General features: G+C 41.1%; 1 protein-coding gene across 1 annotated transcript in view; it reads right to left on the bottom strand.

The window, feature by feature from the left end:
- SLC2A12 (solute carrier family 2 member 12) overlaps positions 1 to 20,748 on the bottom strand; it is a 43,239-nt gene extending 22,491 nt beyond the window's left edge. Inside the window, exons 1-2 of the mRNA XM_048844507.2 lie at positions 20,453 to 20,748; positions 10,212 to 11,549 (exon numbers count right to left, since the gene is read on the bottom strand). Coding sequence (XP_048700464.1) covers positions 10,212 to 11,549; positions 20,453 to 20,579 — 1,465 coding nt within the window. The 5' untranslated portion in view covers positions 20,580 to 20,748. The remainder of the gene's footprint in view (positions 1 to 10,211; positions 11,550 to 20,452) is intronic.
- Positions 20,749 to 22,710: the final 1,962 nt, after the last annotated feature.

The following is a 22,710-nucleotide window of genomic DNA, read 5'->3' on the forward strand; positions in this document are numbered from 1 at the left end:
TCTGCCCTTTGTTACATGTGTGTACTCCATTGACTTCAGTGGGGTTACAGGGAGAGCAGAATTGGGTTTATGCTCTCAACATGCAACTCATTTGTTTGGAGGTAGCTAAAGGCTTAATCCTTTAGGGCGTTGAGCACTTCAATCTGATCTAGCAAAGCACTTCTTCCAGGTTTAAGTTTAAGCACTTGAGTGGGCCCTTTGAAGTCACTGGGAGGGACTACTCCTGTGCTAAAAGCTGCTTAAGTGATTTGCTGAATTGGGCCAGACTACTCAGCACCTTGCAGAATTGAATCCTAATTGAACAAAGGGAAAACTCTGGAATCTCAGCATTTTTTAAAAAATGATTTCTATGAAATTTTTCAGTACTCTTATGCACAGATTAAGTAAATCTCTTTCTTGCTATAAAATAAACAATACTTAGTTATTCCACCACATTGGCTCAGATTAATCTATTTTAAGGGCAGTTTAGAAAACTCACACTGCTCTGTGATGTTTATAATTCAGCTTCAGACTACCTAAGCATAATTCAAACTAGCTGGCACTTTACTTGCATCAAGTATTCTATGAAATTCAAACTGAATGCTGGCAGATGGATGGTGTTCAATCCAGAGCAAGGGTTTTCTCTTGTGTTTTGGCACCCGCGCTCACTACACTGCAGCCTATCAGCCTGTGGACATTATATGAAATGAAGATTTAGTTGGGGAGTGGTCCTGCTTTGAGCAGGGGGTTGGACTAGATGACCTCCTGAGGTCCCTGATATTCTGTGATTCCATTGAATGCATCTGATGAAGTGAGCTGTCGCTCACGAAAGCTTATGCTCAAATAAATTTGTTAGTCTCTAAGGTGCCACACGTCCTCCTTTTCTTTTTGTGATTCTATGAAGACTACATGTGGTGTTATTTGAATAGCACGTGAACAATGAATTGGATAAGTTCTATCTGCATCAAATCCAAAACAACATCAGTGTAGTAGAGCAGAGCAAACTCTCAAATGACTCTGCTGTACATGTTGGCTATGCTATGAACCTCAAAATAAAAAGATGAATCAGTTGTTTTCTAGGAAAAATAACCCTAAAATATGCCACTTTTTAATTTTGTTTGAACATGAGGGTTTCTATCATGTAAACCAGCAGTTCTCAAACTGTAGGTCGGGACCTGAAAGTGGGTCGGGATCCCATTTTAATGGGGTCGCCAGGGCTGTCTTAGACTTGCTGGGGTCTGGGGCCGAAGCCCAAGCCCCACTGCCCAGGGCTGAAAGTGAAACCCAAGGGCTTCAGCCCTGGGTGGCGGGGCTCAGGTTACAGACCCCCTGCCTGGGGCTGAAGCCCGTGGGCTTTGCCCCCCTCCCCTCCAGGGCAGTGGGGCTTGGGTGGGCTCAGGCTTCGGTCCCCCCTCCTGGGGTCATGTAGTAATTTTTGTTGTCAGAAGGGGGTCGCAGTGCAAATGAAGTTTGAGAACCCTTGCTGTAAACCGATTAAACACATGTTTTCCAGGTTTGAGCATTCTGGCTCTAATCCAGCAAACCACTTAAGCACATGATTAACTTTAAGCGCTTTGCTCTTTTTTAAGTCATGTAAACGCTGGACATTTTATTTATATGAACTGTAAGGCAAGATCATGAAGAGTCTGTAAAACTTATGAACTCATAAATACAATGCTTCAAACAAATGTACAAGGGAACATTGTAGCATGACTGATTAACATTAAACGTATGTGCACTATAAACAAACATAGTAAATTGATGTCTTATAAAAGCTTGAAATGTTACTTTGTCTAGTGTCAGAGATATTGATGAGAGCTGTAGCACACACAATTTCTACCAGTGTCTTCCAATCTATTGTAAGGCCATGTGGCTTATGCTATTTTGTAGCTGAATAATATCCAACTAAAACAACTGCTGAGAGTAATGGGTTATGTTTAGAGATGGGCAAAATTTTAAGGCTGAAACTTTTTTCACTGAAAAATGCACACTGGGGTTGTCTGAAACATTTTGTAAATTAATGTCAAATTTGCAGAATCGTTTCGGTCAGGAAAAAAACCCTGAAAAAATCAAAACATTTCATTTTGACATTCTTAAAAAATGTTTCAATTTTTTTACTCAAAATGACTTGTTTTGAATGTTGTTTTATTTTTAAAAGCATTAATGGAACATTTCATTTGATCCAGACAAACATTTTTCAACTTTGCACAGCTCTAATGATGTTGCAAGTGACACTGCATCCTCACTCACTTATTTTCATTACCAGATTTTCCAATTTCTTGAAGGAGACGCGATGTCCCCATTTAAAATTTGATCAAAGTTGGGTTCTGCAGCAATATGTTAGGGGTGGAGGGAAATAGTGTCTTGATCATAAATATGGGCATAATGTATCACTCTTGTCATCACATCAGTGGGTTGATCAAAGCCAGAAGTGAAGCTGGCTATTTTGTTCTGTTTTAAATTTGCATCAAGTGTTTGAAGGGAATATGCTAAAGAAATGTACAAAACAAGACACTTAGCATCTTCAAACCATGTAACAAGTAAATCTAATGATTACAGATGTGCAAAATGCAGTGGGCCAATATTATCCCTGATGTAACTCCAATGACTTCAGTGGAATTACTGCAAGGATCATGGTTTCAGTTTGCAAGGGCACGTCAGTATAGACAGATACTTGGTTTTTTTGGAAGTTAATTATTCTAAACCACATGAAAACACATGAGGTGTGTGTCCCCACTGAAGAGGACTACCACAAAATAGTAAAAAGCTGGATGGGGATTCGTCCCCTTCATTTCCTTCAGTGGTTAATATTTCACTGCTTTGACTAGATTTCTGCATACACACATACTGCCTCCTGCATCTTGCCTTAAGTCTTTGGATTTACATAAGCTCAAAAACTCCCAGCAAAACTCATCCAAAACTGACATTTCCAGATTAAGCATAAATTATCTAGGTTTCACCCAGAATTTCAACCCATTCTTGGTGAGTTTGGCAAAACTGCCCAGAGTTGGCTTTGTAGCAAAACCTGATGCTAGCCATGTTTCATCCTGCTTTATTAGAAGTTTCACAGGCTTCTAGTAAACATTGGTCCTACATAGAGTATGTCTTCAGCCGAGAGTTAGGCTCTCACTGGGTTGTCCTTAATGTGGCTCCCATCCACGCACAAACCCTCTCATTAGAACTTAGTGGTGCTTTACATCCAGGCTACTGGCCTCTCCTGAGATATACGCTAAAACCCAAGTGGTTCTTACACTCAAACTAGTAACCCCCTTTCCCTTTGTGCCACGGATGTGGGCTAAATCATTGGAGTGCTGTTAATCCTTCAATGCTTTTCCAATGTTCCCTCTGTCTGCCCAGAAGGACAGACATGTTGTCCTACAATTCACTAAGATAGATACAGAGAGTGGCTCAGTTTACTGCAGAATAAAGGACCATGAGATTCATAGACTGATAGATTCATAGATATTTAGGTCAGAAGGGACCATTATGATCATCTAGTCTGACCTCCTGCACAACGCAAGCCACAGAATTTCACCCACCACTCCTACAAAAAAACCCTCACACCTATATCTGTGCTATTGAAGTCCTCAATTCGTAGTTTAAAGACGTGAAGGAGCAGAGAATCCTCCAGCAAGTGACCCATGCCCCATGCTACAGAGGAAGGCGAAAAACCTCCAGGGCCTCTTCCAATCTGCCCTGGAGGAAAATTCCTTCCCGACCCCAAATATGGCGATCAGCTAAACCCTGAGCATATGGGCAAGATTCATCAGCCAGATACTACAGAAAATTCTTTCCTGGGTAACTCGGATCTCACCCCATCTAATATGCCCCTAGAAGTCCTAGCAATACACATGGGTGAATGCAGCACCAGTGTGAGGAGACGGGGTATGTCCAAATTGCAGCTGGAAGCTGTATTTTCCAGTTTGAGGAGACATATCACACTAGCTCTGATTGAGAGAGCACACTAACAATATAAGTATAGCTGTGGCAGTGGGAGGGGATAGCCACCCCCAGTACACACACATCCAAAATGCTAAGTAGATATTTGGCTAGCAGCAGCAGCAGAGGGAGGGGAGAGCCACCCAGGTATGTAGCTAGCATCTAGCACAGGTATGCAGCTATGAGACCCTCTCATCCCTTATGTTGGTCTCACTGTGCTTCTAATTTTAGCATGCTAGTTCATGAGAGCTAGCTCAGGCATGTCTCCTCAAGCTGTGAATTACGTCCCACTCGAAGTGTAGATGAAACCTCAGTAACTCAGGTATGGCTTTGCAGTGTGGCTGCTCAGACTTGAACTAAAGTAACCCTGGTGCTGACCACCCAGTTAGCTCTGCAGTGATGATATTAGTGAGCAAAAATCTTCTGTTCAATGCAAATTAATTTGAAAGGGCACTTAATGCAGTCCAAATAGAATCATTTTTATCTTACTGGGCCCATTGCCCAGCCACAGTAGCTAGGTTGGGTGCTCGGGAGATGGGTGGGCATGAGTATAGGAATCCTCTCTCCCTACAGATCAGCTGTGGTCTTGCTCCATGACCGCTATTGCAACACTGAGGCTGCACTGACCTCCACATACTTCTTCCATGACGGGGTGGGGACAGAAAAGAGGAGGGTCCACGTAACTGCCTAGGCCCTCCCCTGTCCCCTATACCATACTCACAAACACTTTCTGCATGATAGGATGCAAAGGCCACTGTGAAATTGATCTCAACACTGCCCTTCCCCCTGGTGCAGTGATTGCATTGCCATGACCTCTCCACAGACACAGAGGCATGAGTAGATCCCATTTGCTTAGCTATGCAACATCTTCTGACTCTAGAAGTTAAGGGGAAAAAGTGATGAACTGAATAATCAATATGTAATTCTGTTCTATTCTCCCAATGCTGAATAATGAATGGCTGATGTTAACAGAATGGCCATTTATTTCTTGGTGAAAATGTCAACTTGTGAACATTAGGCTTTATTAATTTTTTTAAAAGCCCACCCCCGAGAACAAAAACTTAAAGTTGGCTTTGCCTCTGCAATTTAAACTGCTTACTGGGAAATTCATTTTCCTCTGAAGCCCTGTAAAGGACATACAATTCCACTCTCAGGATAAGGCTCCCAGATATCAATTCCCACGCTGTAACTAATAATAACAAATACAAATATAGGGCCTGATCCTGCAAATGCCTACTTTGTAATAGATCTTCAATGGGAATAATCAAGGTAGTCAGCAGTACTTATCATAGTCAGTGTGTGCAAGATCAGGCCTCTGTAGTGTGTGTAGAGACAGAGACAGAGGTGAGATTTTATTGAGAATGATATTTGGGAACAAAGGACCAAGTTCTCAGCTGGTGTAAATTAGTGCATCTCCATTGAAGTCAAGGAAGCTGCACTAATTTATACCAGCGGAGGATTAGGCCCCAAGTGTATTGCTCAACAGCCTAAAAGCCTCTACATCTGCAAAGAGAACAGGCTAAGATTTTACATTAGAAAGAGGAGTCATTTTGCGAAAGTATTTAGAGGACATGCTGTGGGGGTGGTACACACACGCACACACACATGCATACACATATATATATATAACCAAAATGCAGAAAATTATTTATGCTCCCCTTCAATAAAAGCATTCCTCACCATAGAATAAGTGCCAAATGATGTTCCTAAAAGCAGAAAAAGTCCCTCCACCTATACCTTTTGGGAGAAGTGATCTGCATCTGGTGTTTCTATAACAGAAGTCAGTGTTGTCAGTTTCACAGCTTTACAAGCTGTGGGAAATGTGTAGATCTCATCTGGACAATTACTCTTCCCCGCAATTTCAGAATCACATGCAGAATTTCCTTTATTTGTGTTAGTTTTGCCATTGCCCCAAACTCTATCAGCTCTGTTCAAACTGTGAATTGGTCTTATGTCCATGGGTTTAATTTCACTTGTTGGAATAAATTCAGACCTTGCCATACATTCTGTGCTTTGTCCATTTTAGCGAGAGGCCATCAGGAACTGGTTATGGCTCCTGATAATCTGCCCTGGCCTTGGCCCTGCTTCAGGTTTGAGCTGGTTGAAGGCTGCTCTAACTTACGCCAGCTAGGTACGGTCGTCTACAGATCACGCACCACTTGGCTATAACTGCATTTCATGCTATGGCTATTCTCTCACTCTCCCCAAGCCTGAGACAACCCCTGGGCTGGATGATGTGGGGTGGAATGCATAGGAGCTGGCTCTGCCAGCTCTTTTGTTTGTTTCTTTGTGAATTCCAGATGCTGGGAATATCCCCAGCAGGGGATTTACTGGACTTTTCCATTCTCTTTGCACAGCGTTAGCTTCAGTCCTAAGTGGCACAAAGGGAGCAGATTGGGACAAAGAATCTGATCCTTTGTAAACGGGTGCCATTCCATTACTGTTAGTGTGGAACTGTACACACTTATATCAGGTCTGAAAGTGCCTGTATTGTTTGGGGGGGAAACACCAGGCTGATGTGGCATGTTTTTTGTTTTAGACGTGTTTTTAACCAACAGGATTATCACACTCAAATTCATGGGTCTCATTTAGGAAAATAATCTCATCATTAGGAATTTCCATTGCCTCAGTCTTACAACTTAATGGTGACCAATGGTGGAGTTTACTTTTATTTACAACACAGAACTTTTTATTTCTGTCCCCAAATGGTTATCACATCATAGATATGACTTACTTTCTATTATTCCAATTAATTTTCTTCCTTTAGTATGTGGCCATGAGCAGATACCCTCTACAGAAGACGTTTGTTTCCTAGTCTATATTAAATACATTTTCACTATTGCATCCAGCTTTCAATATAGGCAATGTATCTGTGATCCATCTACGTACAGCATTAAACTCAACATCCCACTTCTGTTCTGTGTTCTGTTTTAAGGATAGTGTCATCTGTAGGCTCAAATTTCTCAAGTCCTAAGTGTATGGCAAGTTCTTATGCCTGAACATAGGTCCTGAGGGCCCACATCTCTTTGCAAACACTCACTGAAATCAAACAAGCTTCTACCTCACTCACCTTGCCTTTGCAGCTTCATGTTCACTATGGATTGATAATTATCTGCTGTGCAAGTATTTTTGTTTCCTGGTGAAGGGGACTCCTCCCCATTTGACCTTTTTGAAATGCCAGATGTTGATGACAGAAGATAAAGAAGCCAAAGGTGTGTCAAGTATGTCTAACATCTGCACTTTAGTTAATAGGAGCTGATGGTGCTTATGTGAGTAGTGTCAGCGAGACAATGTGTGCTGTCCTGCAGTGTGGTGCAACACTGATTTATTGTGCTTGTAATATACCCTAATAATTGTCTGAAACCGAGTGTAAGCGAAAAGCTGGATTGCACTTCATCAAACTTAATGCAAAACAGAGAAATAAAGCTGCCCCTCTTATCTTGCATAAGGGCTTGTTTATATAAATATACAATATATTGGAATTAAACTAGGACTAGACAGCTGCTCTCTTGTCTACAACTCTTTTATAATGCAAAAAGGCTTTAATCTATCTGTTTTCATTATGGTTGTGCCTGAGTGCTTTCATAAGCAATAATAGACAGTAATATTTAGCAAATCAGTTCATTAGAAAATCTAATTGCTTCTAGTAATTTGGTAAAAAGAAGAAACCACTGAGGTACAAAAATAAAACAAAAAACGGCTACCAAGAAAGGCAATAATAACTGGACCTCACACTAGAGCCAAAAGTCTTTGCACAGTAGGAAAAAAGGAAGATGAAAGAGCTGGATTGGAATGATGGATTCACATGTACTCTCCATAAGGATTTGAACTACACATACTCTAAATATCATATGTTTTCTAAATAGACAAAAGGCTATTGTGGCCAGCTTTGCCCGGCTGTGTGAGGTGGTGGGTGCAAGAAACCTTCTGCCCCCTTCAAGGGTAGGCACAATTCCATCTGCCTGGAGGTGCTCATTACTCAAGAAAGAATACAGATGCCAAGTGAGGTCAGCCCCAGCTCTCCTTCTTCATATCAACCAACAGAGCAAGCCAGACATTGAAGGGAAGTTGCATGCTGCACTCACTGAAAGGGTAGTGAAACCTCCACTACAGTCTGCACCATCTGGGGCCCCATGCAGATTGTCTGGCTTTGTCAGTCAGAATGTTCTGGAACTTATATTGTGGCATGGCCCCTCCCTTTCCCACATGGGATATGGTTTAAAAGTAACAATTTGGTAGACAGTGTAACAGGTTGAGGGGATGAGTAATCCAAACATTTTAAATGGGCCATTTTATATAATTGAGGGATTGTTTTTTTAAAAAAAGCTAACACTAAGAAAATTTAATTTAACAGACGAAATCTACACATTTGAAATATCTTTAAAGTGTTTGAGCTGCAAGCAGAAGAAGCCAGGAGTTACATATGAAACTCAATCCTTATCCTGCCTTTCAGCCACGGCACATATAATTACAATATATAAAACCCTCCATTATTTATAGACTCCAGCAATTCCTTGGTTCAGTTAATCTGAGCTTTCTGTATTTAATCAGTTTTAGCTGAGCATTGGACACTGAGTTACTACACTGCATAGATACACCACCATATTTTGATTCACTTCATATACAGTGTACATCGCAAACATGCCTTTGTTCAAACCTATCTACTTTAAAGTCCCTAGAACTCAAGCGTCTGTGGAAAGCAACTTGATTGCATCCCCAATGCTGGAATAAGTTGCCCCTTCCAATAAAATAGATGTCCACATTTTGTTTCATTTGAAGAAACTTTTAATTCCTTGTTTTAAGAAAACTTGTTAATGGAAAAGGAATTGAAATTGTGATGCTTCCCTACTGGTTGCTATTCTAGGATTAGTTTGTGCTCTCTGTTACACTGGTGTAAATCTGAAGTAACTCTTTTTAGTGATGTTACTCAGGATTTATACCCATGTAACTGAGAACAGAATCTAGTCCTTAGGCTGGTTATAAAGTACTGAAGTATGCTGGAGTAACTGTCAAACTGCTATCCTTTCGGTGTCTCTTGGCAATGAATATTTATCTCAGGCAGCTATCCTAGTGAGCTATTTATCCTAAATAAATAACTGTTGTTGGGTTTTGTCTTCACATTTTTGCCTTTTGTATGACAGTAGGGTTGTTATGCTCCTGGTAAACTCTTTGTCGTAATTAACTTCAAGGAGTACAGTATGTTTCCAAGCCAAGTTTGTGTCAGGGCACACAGGCACACAAAGTCTGTTAATAAATAATAGGCTTTGTGCATGCACATTTTACAATCTGGTTTAATAAAAGATCAACCCTATGTGAAAAAGAAGGAAAAGAGTAGTTTTAGTCACTGGGAATGGGAATGGCAGGAAAGTTGTCTTCTGTCATTAGTGAGGACCCTGCAGTGGTGTTTCTTCTAAAAGCACACTTTGGTTTAAATGGATATTTTATAGATTGAACAATTCTTAACTTTTTGTTGTTTATTCTGTTCAGGATAGGAAGTGTATGGGCCAAGAGAGTTTACTTAGTAGGATTAAATGTTTTCCATTTCCTAGCAGTAGGTTGGGTTACATGGTCAGCGTGGCTACATGCTCCAGAACCTCAGCTGGAGTCAATCGGTGTAGCTCCTGTTGATTTGGGAAGGCTATGCTCATTTGAAGCACCTAGCAATATGTTTTTAACTTGGGTTTATGAGCCATCACAGTATAGCTTATGTATTATCATTTACATGGTAAGAAAAGAAAAGAAAAGAAAAGAAAAGAAAAGAAAAGAAAAGAAAAGAAAAGGGGTGGAGTGTGGGGGAATTAAAAATGGTTCTAGATACAGTTAATGTGATACAGAGTTTTTCACTTACAGGTCGCTGATTCAAATCAACACCAGTTGGCAGTGACTGAGGGTGAAATCCTGGCTTTGCCATTGATTTCAATGGGGTGAGGATTTCACCCTGAAAGTTACCATCACTTGGATATTCTACAGACTTATATTAAAATTTCTCAACCTACTTTGTAGTGGTAACATGCCCTCATCACCATTAGTGTTTCTAGAGGCGATCTTAGCAGAGAGGTCAAAGACTGACTGGGCAATGGAGACTGAATTGCTCTCTCGCCCGCCTTGGTTGGTGTCTCCAGAGTCTGTTGGCAGAGCAGCATGGTGGAAACACATACTGCTGCTTAGTGTGATGTTTGTTCTGTGGATTGAGAACTTCAGTTTCCAGTGATGTCAACATGGGCATCTAAAACCAGTGCTTAATTTACTTTTAAATAAATCATTAAAAGGAATAAAAAATATGAAACACTTACTTGGTCCAAGACCTATGGAAAAAGCAGCAACATAAACAAGCAAGCTGGCCAAAGACAGCCATTTCAGAGCAACTGGAACTTCTACAGTGTCTATTACTACGTGGGATCCTCTTTGGCTTGCTGCAGAGGTCTTTCCTCCTGCCAAGGCTGTGCTGTTCTGCTCCTCTGTCTTAGCAGTTTCAAATTTTCTCAGCGTGGTTAGCGATGTTCTGCCTTGGAAAGGCATACCAGCAAACTGCTCCCTGAGACTCTCGTTGCTGGCACTCACGTTTCCTGGTCCATGAAAAATGGAATCTTCCAGGAACTGGTTTCTACAGATATTAGTGAAATTCATGTGTATATTAAGATTTACCAATCCCATAGTGACCAGTGACACTGCCATAATAGAAGAACCAATACACAGAAAGGTTTTGCTTCCAATTTGATCCACAAAAACAGTGGCTGGGATTGTACTAACCACTTTAACCACTCCAACTCCAGTCGAGGCCAAGCTAGCTGCTTCATTGCTCTGGAACCCAACTGACTTTAAAACAGTGGATGCATAAAATAAAATGTTAGGCTGCCCTGTTGTTTGCACAAAAAACACTAGCGTGAGGCCTATTAGCATTCGGGCTCTCATGTTGTCTTTTGAACGGAACAGGTCCAAGAAACTGTACTGATGTTCATCTTTCAAAGAAGACTTGATCACAGTGAGTTCTTCAGCAGTATTTGAAGTTGCCCTGAGCCTTCCCAGTACCTTGCTAGCAGCTTCATCGTTACCTTTCATAACAAGAAACCGAGGACTCGGTGGAAGGAAATACATGGCAGTAGCTTGTAAGGCACCTATTGGTATCACAAGGCCAAACATATACTTCCAGCCATGGGAAACATTGGTGAATACATAATTTGAAATGTAGGCAAAAAGAATGCCAATCACAATCATAAGTTCATTTAATGATACAAGCAGACCTCTTCTATGCTGTGGGGCTATCTCAGCGATATATACACACGTTGCAATTGAGGATAATGATATTGAAATACCAATAGCAATCCGTCCTACAATAAGTATGCCATATGATGAACTGATTATCAAGATCAGGCTTCCCAGTACAAGTAAACAAGATGCTATAATAATCGCAATTCTCCTTCCAAATCGGTCTATTAGGAATCCACCCGTAAGTGATGCTAGTAAGGCCCCAATGAGGAGGGAGCTTACGACTATTTCCTGTCGTTTGCAAGAAAGTGCTAGTATACTGCTTAGCTGAAGAAGAGCCCCAGAGATGAGTCCCAGTTCATAACCCATTAGGAATCCACTGATGGCAGCAATGGTAGATGATAGAAAAGTAAATGTTCCACATCCTGGAATTACAGAAGAAAACCAAAATGAGCTCTGTACCATTCTAATCATCAATAATAAAGTTATTTTATAAACCTGTCCTCAAAATCTTATTCTGAGGTCTCCATTTGGGGGGAAACGATAGGATCAAATGAAGAAAACCCAACAACATTGATCATATCAAGTGACATTGCTGAAAGCAGGAAAAAATACATCATGTAATGCACTTAGTTTTTCCCCTTTATTTTTAGTATCTCTTAAGCACCTGATCCCAAACCCATTGAAAGACTCCCATTCAGTTATAGAGTTTAATGCCAGGAGGGAGCACCAAATCATCTAGTTTGACCTCCTGTATATCACAGGCCACCAACGTTACCCAGCACCTGCACATTAAACCCAACAACTGAGGCCAGGTCTACACTACAGATCTATATTGGTATAACTACGTTGCTCAAGGATGTGAAAAATTCACACCCCTGAGTGACGTAGTTATACCAACTTAACCCCCTATGTAGACAGCACTGTGTTGGTGGGGAAGTTCTCCTGTCGACATAGCTGCCGCCTCTCAGGGAGGTGGATTAACTATGTCGCTGTTGGATTAACAGACGCTCTCCTGTTGGCATAGTAGCGTCTTCGCTAAAGTGCTGCGGTGGTGCGGCTGTGCTGCTGTAGTGCTGTACGTGAAGACAAGCTCTGCAATTAGACCAAAGTATTACGGCCCACAGGAGACTAGACTATTATGTGCCACAGACAGAGAATAGGAGGGACCAAGGTGCACCCGTGCCTGGGGAATGAGTAAGTGAGATATAGGCAGATAATCCTGGCCAGTGACCCACACCCACACAGTTCAGGAGAAGGGGGGGAAAAAACAAGGTCACTGCCACTTGCTGACTCCACATATGGTGACCAGTTAGACCCTGAGCATGTGAGCATAAACCAACCAGCCAAGCACTTGAGAGAGAAAATGTTTGGCGCCACCTCAGAGCCCTGGTGCTCTCTGTCCAGTGTTCCATCTCCAGCCGGGGCCATCCCTGATGCTTCAGAAGAAGAAGAGAAAAATAAATTGGTGCTGGGGGAAATCCCTTCCAATCCTAACCCCTGCAAGTAGTAAGCTGAAGCCCTGACACATGAACTTTTAGAAACGTAAGATGTAAACAAGAAGTGGGCCAACCGCAGGGCTGTTGAGAACTGTCCCCTATCATCATTTTTTTCCTGTTAAATTTCCAACATTTTTCCTGAGTTGAATTTAGTCACCATGAAAGGCATCAGACTGACAGCCCTAGAACCCTTATCCACACAGTTGGTATATTATAGACAAGAATAGTTTATGCTTCCTAACCAAAGTGCTTCAGTCCCACCTTGGAGGGACTAACTGTAGCTCACGAAAGCTTATGCTCAAATAAATTTGTTAGTCTCTAAGGTGCCACAAGTCCTCCTTTTCTTTTTGCGAATACAGACTAACACGGCTGTTATTCTGAAACATGTGAGAATATAGTTTATCCTGGACTCCCATTAAATCCTTGGCCTTGCTGAGAATGCTACGGTTGCTGATTCTGGGGGTGTTCCTTTGTGATGTGGACACTTATCCACTGGAAACCAGACAAAGATTTCCCACCCAGTTTTGCTGCTCCAGATAGATAGATTGGATATTTCAGATAAGCCAAATTTTGGGGTGCAAACCTCTGAACACTTTGGGATTCACTCATCATTAATCCTTGAGTTCTTTTTAACAAAAAGATCAGCTATTTCACATCAGAAACAGCACAAGGCGTAAGCAGACTAAGCAGTTGCTTAGAGCCCCGAGCAGCTCAAGGGTGCTCCCTATTAATTATTAGTATGTGTTGTGTGTGGGGAGGTCTCTAAAAATATTCCTGCTTAGGGCCCCCAATGGGCTAGCATGGCCTCTGTTTCACATAGTTTCTGATGGCTGCATCACTGGGAATAAAAACCAGATGGTGCTAGAATAGACAAAATGGAGAACATGTGCCATTGTTTCTCCACTTTAAAATAAACTGTGTTTTATACAACTGAGATTCATTGTTTATTACAACAAGAAAGATGTAACTAATCATATTCTGCTTGTTGTGAAGCCTTTGCACCCTAGCTTTTGGTGGATAATTCTAGTGTATTATTGTTGGGTTAATTCTTCCACTCAGCATAGTTGTTGTTTTTTCTCAGCATGATATTGGCTGCCACACAATTAGAGCCCAAGTGAATTGACTGCTGATATTTCAGTTAGTTGCAGAGAGCTCATGGACCAGTGGGAAGTGGCTTCTGCAACATAGCACAGACAGTATTTCAACTAATTCTTTTGGGGCAGCTTTGGACGACTAGTTCAGTCAACTTGGCCTGAGAGTGGTGTATGGTATGGTAACCTAGCCCATCGGAAAGTAATGGATAGTTCTGTATTTAATGGATAGCTCTATTTATTTTCAATTGCTGTGATCTCCTTTGCACTGTACCCAATACTTTTTTCTCCATTTAGGCCTACAGTATCCAAGAACAATAGGTTTATTGGCAGCACTGATTTGTGCAAAGTTACACTGTGGGCCAGATCTTCAGGGGACGTAAATTGGCTTCAACTGAGCTACCCTAATTTACACCTGCTACAAATCTGGCTCCTGGTATACATATGTGATACAGGTGTTAACCTCACTGCAGAAATTAACCTTCTCCCACCTTTGATCTTCTGCTTTTAATACATTAGTAGTGCTGGGGGAAAAAATCCTCCAGTTAGGTCCCGGTGGAGGAATTCAGTGGGGCAGGAATAAGACATTACTTATGCCCCCGGGGTAAATAGTATGGTTATTTTAAAATAAATTATTTTTGATTTAAAAAAGTATGCCAGTTTGGTGTGGCCCTCAGACAGCTTGGAACTTGCCAGCGTGGGACTCAAGGCCACAAAGGTTGTGCACCACTGATACATGCCAATGTTTAATAAGTATAGGATGATTATTGTATTGGTAATTTTAAATGTTAGCTTTGTTTTTTCACTCCTAGTTTGAGAACCTTCTCTAAGGCCTGAGGCTCATGTTATTAGACCTACTCAGTTTTACAAACTTGCAGCAACTAGTGTTACGCCGTTGATCTACAGCTCTCACCTCCTCTCTCTTCCCCAAAGCAGGTTTTGGAACAGCGAGTTATACCAGTCGAGCAGGTTTTTAATTTTTAGGGAAGACTCTGATTCCCATTTGTTGTCTGACAGTGACCCCCACCCACCACAGTTCTGCAGATGAGCCTATCATCTGTCAATCCTAACATCCTTTTGAAATGAATTGTGCTGCCTTTTCAAAGTTGGCCCTTGAATGTACAGCACCTCCTGGCAGGAAAAGGGCAAATAGAACATTCTACAATCTCAGTAGCAAACTCTCTCAGCAGTTCTACGTGAATCACATTTAATCAGCAGTCATTGCTTTTCCCTGGAGCCTATACATATTTTTCTTATTACTGGGCCAAATCTTAATGTCCCTTACCATACTCAGTCCTTACTTGGGCACAATTTCCAATGGGTTAAATCCTGAGAGCTTTATTCAGCTTCCACTCAGGCCAAGTCTACAAGACAGAGTTATATCGGTATAACTGTGAAAAATTCACATCCCTGAACGACTGAGTTATACTGACCTAACCCCCGGTGTAGACAATGCTCTGTTGACGGGAGAGCTTCTTCTGTTGACATAGCTACTGCCTCTCATGGAGGTGGATTAAGTATGCTGAGGGGGGAAGCTCTCCTGTCGGGGTAGTAATGTCTTCACCTGTGCTACAGTTGTGCAGCTGTAGCACTGTATGTGAAGACAAACTCCAAGTCTTTCCCTGACAAAATTCCCATTGACTTCAATGTGACTTTTGCTTTAGCACTTCCAATAGTTTTACAGACACTCCTTTTAAATAAAAAGAAAAGGAGTACTTGTGGCACCTTAGAGACTAACCAATTTATTTGAGCATAAGCTTTCGTGAGCTACACTTTCCACTTCTTCGGATGCATACTGTGGAAAGTGTAGAAGATCTTTTTATACACACAAAGCATGAAAAAATACCTCCTCCCACCCCACTCTCCTGCTGGAAATAGCTTATCTAAAGTGATCACTCTCCTTACAATGTGTATGATAATCAAGGTGGGCCATTTCCAGCACAAATCCAGGTTTTCTCACACACACACACACAAACCCACTCTCCTGCTGGTAATAGCTTATCTAAAGTGATCACTCTCCTTACAATGTGTATGATAATCAAGGTGGGCCATTTCCAGCACAAATCCAGGTTTTCTCCCACACACACACACAAACCCACTCTCCTGCTGGCAATAGCTTATCTAAAGTGACCACTCTCCTTACAATGTGTATGATAATCAAGGTGGGCCATTTCCAGCACAAATCCAGGGTTTAACAAGAACGTCTGAGGGGGGGAGGGTTAGGAAAAAACAAGGGGAAATAGGTTACCTTGCATAATGACTTAGCCACTCTCAGTCTCTATTCAAGCCTAAGTTAATTGTATCCAATTTGCAAATGAATTTCAATTCAACAGTCTCTCGCTGGAGTCTGGATTTGAAGTTTTTTTGTTGTAATATCGCAACTTTCATGTCTGTAATCGCGTGACCAGAGAGATTGAAGTGTTCTCCGACTGGTTTATGAATGTTATAATTCTTGACATCTGATTTGTGTCCATTTATTCTTTTACGTAGAGACTGTCCAGTTTGACCAATGTACATGGCAGAGGGGCATTGCTGGCACATGATGGCATATATCACATTGGTGGATGTGCAGGTGAACGAGCCTCTGATAGTGTGGCTGATGTTATTAGGCCCTGTGATGGTGTCCCCTGAATAGATATGTGGGCACAGTTGGCAATGGGCTTTGTTGCAAGGATAGGTTCCTGGGTTAGTGGTTCTGTTGTGTGGTATGTGGTTGTTGGTGAGTATTTGCTTCAGGTTGGGGGGCTGTCTGTAGGCAAGGACTGGCCTGTCTCCCAAGATTTGTGAGAGTGTTGGGTCATCCTTCAGGATAGGTTGTAGATCCTTAATAATGCGTTGGAGGGGTTTTAGTTGGGGGCTGAAGGTGATGGCTAGTGGCGTTCTGTTATCTTCTTTGTAGAACAAAGTGGCTGGGAGTGGCGAAGTCATTATGCAAGGTAACCTATTTCCCCTTGTTTTTTCCTACCCCCTCCCTCCCCAGACGTTCTTGTTAAACCCTGGATTTGTGCTGGAAATGGCCCACCTTGATTATCATACACATTGTAAGGAGAGTGGTCACTTTAGATAAGCTATTACCAGCAGGAGAGTGGGGTGGGGGGAGGTATTTTTTCCTGCTTTTTGTGTATAAAAAGATCTTCTACACTTTCCACAGTTTGCATCTGATGAAGTGAGCTGTAGCTCACGAAAGCTTATGCTCAAATAAATTGGTTAGTTTCTAAGGTGCCACAAGTACTCCTTTTCTTTTTACGAATACAGACTAACATGGCTGTTACTCTGAATCCTTTTAAATGCAGGCTTTTTGTGATATTTCTGGGTGGAGAGGGGTTTAGACATTCCCTTTAAAAATGCTTCTTTAAAAATATATATATATATTTCTTTTGTTTTTGTGAGAACCCTAAAATATATATAGCAATTCACAGTCATGTGCTGCTAATATATATATTTTAATGGGAGGCTTCCATAAAAAATTCTAGATAAACCCCATGGCCAATGGGTGTGTGACTAAAAATAAAAAGGATTGAGAAAGCTATTCATTTATTTTTCCATTTCAATAAAAATGCGTTCTAACAACCAAGGAAGAAGGCAGCACTGCCTGGCAAACAAACTTATCTTTAAGAGCATTTGCTAAAAGGTTTATGGTTTGTTCCTGAAAAACAGACTGAGGATAGTAACAGTATAGCCTAGAGTTCAGCATGTGTAATTTGAAATTAGGGGTGGAGATGGGGAGATGAAAATGTTATGGAGGGAGTGAATCCTTCCCCATTATTTTTTTAACCTGTCATTTGGTACAATCTGAGCCATTTCAAAGGTAACTGTATATTATGAGATGCACGGGTAAGTCATTTCTGGCAGGGGAGATTTACAAGCTTTCAGAGAAGGGGTGATTCCATCAGAGGCAAATAAAACCATCCTTATCTGCCCTTCAATTTGTAGCAAGCTCCTGACTATGGAAATTTTGAACTCTGTCCAGCACATCACAGCAGCTTCACAGATGAGATTATTCCAGGCATGGAGATTCCTCTTGTGCACAAATGTTTCCACATTGTTTTTTAATTATTCCACAAAGCACATTTCAGTTTCTCTGTCTCCATAATGACACAATTTTTTTAAAAAAATTGTAAATAAAATTATTTTGTTGTTATAATTTATTATTTGTAGTACACTAATGCCCACAATGCAGACAGAAGGAAATTGCTGCCCAAACAGGTATGTTGGTTATGGGATGTGGAGTCTTTCATCTCTGTGCCCTTGCTACAAATCCAGCCCACTGTCAGAGTGTCTGGAAATAGATGAATTTTTTTCAATCCCTCACCTTCCTGAACTGCCTCAAGGGTAATTTGGAGTGAGAAAGTCTCCATTTCCGGGAAAGAAGTAAACAGTTTTCGGGAAGGTTATAATTTTTTCTATTTTTAAATGTTTGCTATTTGCAACTATCTAGAGATTTGGAAAGTTGGGTACAGTTCTATCAAAAATAGATTAATGGTAAATAGGTCAGGCAGTCAAAAGTGCATGATGAAAGGAGTTCATCACATAGATATGACTACCAAACAATGGGATTCCCCCTCTCCAATGGGACAAGGCATTTGTTTGTAGCCTTGGTAGATCATGAGATATCAAACCTTAGAACTGCAACATTTGTATGGAAAATTGATTTTCCCCAGGTTATCTCTTTCCTCTCCCTCTCAGAGCTGGACAGTTAGACTGGATAGTATAAGGGGAGCCTGGCTTTACAGGTGGAAGGATATGGGAAAAAAGTATTAACAAAAGTTTTTAAAATGCTCAAATATGTTTCTAAAATAGTGTTTCTCTAAAACATGTCGCATATGCAGAATACATTGTGTATACATTGTGGTGTGGTTTGTTGGCGCTTGTTGGGAACGGCTGCATAATTCATTCTTGGGTCTGGCTTTTGTAAGCAAGTTGGCATCCCAATCTCATGCAATAAAACCTTTATACCATCATGTAGTCAGTCTACCTCTCTAAAACTGAGTGTGAAAAAGATACATGTCATTGACCTGTTCTGATGTTCAAGGCTTCTTTAGACCCAGCATGAGGCCAAAGGGTAGGCATGAAATATCTTTGTTTTCTCTTGTTGAATTGCCAGTTCCTAAATTTACTTGATTTAGGCCCCAGCCTTATAACTGGATTCAAGAGGGTTAACAATTGCTGAATTGGGACCTGAGTCATGTAGCAAGCTTAATGTGAATCTCATTTCTTTCCTTGTCAGATAACATTTTATTTGCACCCCATATAATAATATTCACTTTTACTATCCAAAATTTTGACTAGATGGTGTAGCAAGTTCAGAAGCACTGTTCATTTTGGGAGCTTCATTTTAAACCTCGGGTATTTGCAGCACCCGTTGCCATGTATCTAAGTAATTCAATTCCTGCTGATGGCACTATCCACCACACAGTGTGAGAACACAATAGAATTCATATACAGAACAATATTTGTTATTTACATAGGGGGGAAAGTTTTACTTTCCCATGGAAGTTAAAACAGTTCAGAAGGATATGGGTCCTTTAAACTGGAGATTACTTTCAGGCCAGCTGGTGGAATACATATTTCATATATTCATAATTCTCCAGCCCTTTAACAATATTTTTAAAAAATCTTGCTGAAAACACAGTACTTTAAAACTGAAATCTGTACAATTGTTATGTCCCTGAAAAAGAAAACAAAAACAAAAAGAAAACCCAACCCAGTTCACGCTTCGTGGCTGCGTAAGTGCAAAAGACTGAGGTGTTGGAAAGTATGGCGTACTGGGTACATTGTAACCTGACGACTATGTTGCATAAATAATGCACAGATTGTAAAAACAATAGTTCAGTAATGTGTCCGCAAACTGAATGGTTTTTTGTTCATTAACCCTAGCTTCCCTGCGATCCCAGATATCAGTGGATATTGCTGGCCTTATCAATAACTTTTTATTACACGCCAACAATATCATTTGTGCCAATAGTATCTTAACATATTTGGGTTAGTTAGTTCATTGCAATTCATTTATTTCTAAGCGAACATTAACTCAGGCATAGCCCTCTCTGGTTTTCAGCAATATTTTCCTTCTTCTGCCTCAGTTGTAAATCATGGTAACAGAATGTAACGATTTTGTGTCCCCTCCTTCTGATCTCAGTAAAAGAATCTCTAGATGTACAAAATGTGTTACACCAGAGATTAGGAGAAAATGACAGTTAAAACAGCAAAGTGCAGATGGATAAAAGTTGTTCTATGCTTGCAAATATTTTTTTCAGTAGTAATTTCATATTGGATTCCTAGTCTGCAGACCCAAAGTCAAACTGCTATAAGCAGGTGCAACTCCCAATGGAGTCCATGAGCTCCAGTGATTTCAAAGGGAGGGTTGAATTTGGTCCTTTGTGTGCATGGGTCGCAATAGAATAGCCATTGTGGCATCAGTGGCTCTTTTGATCTTTCAGGTGACTAATCTGCAAAAGGAGAAGTATTTACACATTAGAGGGTGCATACATGAGCTGTAGGATCAAGGCCTTCAGGGGGAAGTATTTCAAACACCCTCATTGAAAGGGAAAGGTGACACTTTGTTTTTTGCTCACATTTTCCCTCTCTTGCAATGCCAGGAATTAGGGGGCAGACGAAAGGTGTTAATTTAGACTCTCCTGGCTTTTGCCAGGCTATTTTCTTCCAAACCCGAACATTAGTTACACATATTTGCTCTATTGTCATTCAGTCACAGCTGGCATTCAAACTGTGCCACATTACCTGTCTGAGTGGGAAGCTTGTGTAGGTTGGTGTTGCTGCTGCGGCTGCCTCTGTTATCGTCACTCTCCCCTGTTCTCATTTTCCTGCCCTGCTGGTTGAGGTCCTCCACATTCTGCACAGGGACCATTGCCCTTTAACAGCTCTATTCCACACTTCAGGGTAGAAACACTTCACAGGGCAATTGTCCGTCCCATGCTGCCAACAAACACACAGGTTATTTTCCTCATGGCAGCGTGATGCAGAAGCTTACAGAGTGTATGGCACAGAGTGATTTGTGAACAACTTTGTTTCTATTTCAGAAGGCTTTGCCCTTTCTAGTGACACAGGCTGTTGCTATTCTTGGTAGCCTATCACAGGCAAGTGGGAGGGCCATCTTGCAGAACTATTGGTTTTGCCTTTAAACAAACAGTTGAAGCCATTAGGCATTCACACAGAGCTCAAGGCACATTCTTTAGCCATTAGCTTAAAGGATCTCTCTTGTGTTAATGTACCTTTAAAAAAAATAAAAACAGAGAAGGAACATGAAGGGAGATTTAAACTATTTGCTGCGTCAGCTAAAGTTAGGGTACTGAATACACACAGATGGTGTCAATTAATTCTTTTGAACGATGAACAAGTTATTGAGATAAATTCTACAGAGCAAAGCAGTGTCAGTCTTTCAGCCTCTGAGTCCAGTGCCAAGTAGTAGTGATGGTATATTTTTAGTCATTTCTACCATGCCGGAGTTGTGCATGTTTCAGAGGAACAGCCGTGTTAGTCTGTATTCGCAAAAAGAAAAGGAGTACTTGTGGCACCTTAGAGACTAACCAATTTATTTGAGCATGAGCTTTCGTGAGCTACAGCTCACTTCATCAGATGTTTACAGATGAATAAAAAGACAAGAGCCTGCCACATGAGTTTAGAGTCAAAGGGCCCAGTCCTGGGCACTGCTAAGTACCCACAATTCCCACTAACTACAACCGAAGAAAGGGGCAATAATAAACAAAGGGGGAGGGGAAGCAAGACAAGGGTTACAACAGTGAAAGATGAACTATGTACATAGGGCTAGATAGTGCAACCCTTACTCGAGCATCAGTGAGGCGAGCTGCTCATGTAGGCATGCACCAAGTGAGCCACTAGGGTGGTGTAGACTTTTAATTTTGTTTCTTTTTTGTTTTGTTTGGTTTTGTTGCAGTTAATGCATTAACACGTGGGGACAGAACGGGAGTGAAGGCGAGGGCAGAGGTGGAAGGCTGGTAACTCTTGCCCTAGTAGCATTTTCAGGAAGGAGCATTCCTAAACGTTTTTCACCTTAATTAAAACAGTCACCAAACATCCCTTATCAGTCTTTGCTTGACAAGGACATTCTACAGAAGAGAAAATAAATGTCTTTTCTGAGAGGTGGGTCACAGGAAAGTCTAGAGGCAGGAACATTTGGATTCCAAAATAACAAAGATTCTTGCTGTGGCCTTATTTATTTATTTATTTTTGACGGTACATTTGGCATTGTGTTACAAGAGTCAGACTAATCCTTCTCCTACTGGTAATTTTTTTTTTAGAAAGAAAATCAAATAAGAGCATATCAAGGAGTCAGCAGCCGTTGGATGCTGTCAGAGTCTGTCAAAAAAAAAAAATACTCACTACTGCCAGTGAGATATGTTTACATATGGTACATTTAAAAAAGAAAAAAAACATTTCATACTTATTTTGAATTTTTGACAAAAACAGGACGCTGTTTCCATGGGGGGGAGCTGTAATTTTGTTTTGAAAAATCTGTTTTAATTATGAAAATTAATAATTTTATCTATGGCGAGATTTCCCTGTGACAATCTGAGGGCCTGCCCTGCTCCTTGAGCGATTCTCAAATAGCTCCCTCCCTGAACATGACTCTTAGACAAAACTCTTAGACTCTTTTTTCAGTTAGACCTCTAAACAGACCCTTGTTTCTTCTAGTGTCCAAAATCCCTAGCCCCTCTCTCTTTAATGAACTTGGGATGCCTGAGGGCATTATCCTATGTGGCATATTGGCTGCAAACAAGTCCCTCGTCCTGGATGCTTGTCTTTGGGAGCACGTGTGCGGCTCAATTTCCCTCTCTTGACTGCTAGTTTGTGGGGTAGCCAGATTCTTTGTTTGACACACTGTAATGTTTCAAACCCTGAGGTGATATATACCATAATACATTGCGTACCCAAGAGTATATGAGATTTCAGTTTAGTGGCAGCTGGGGCCCCACAGAAAAGTTACCAGAGGACCTTGGGGCCCTCACTGGTGTCTAGCA

This window comes from Caretta caretta, chromosome 3, assembly GCF_965140235.1.
Source record: "Caretta caretta isolate rCarCar2 chromosome 3, rCarCar1.hap1, whole genome shotgun sequence".
Classification (NCBI taxonomy): domain Eukaryota; kingdom Metazoa; phylum Chordata; order Testudines; family Cheloniidae; genus Caretta; species Caretta caretta.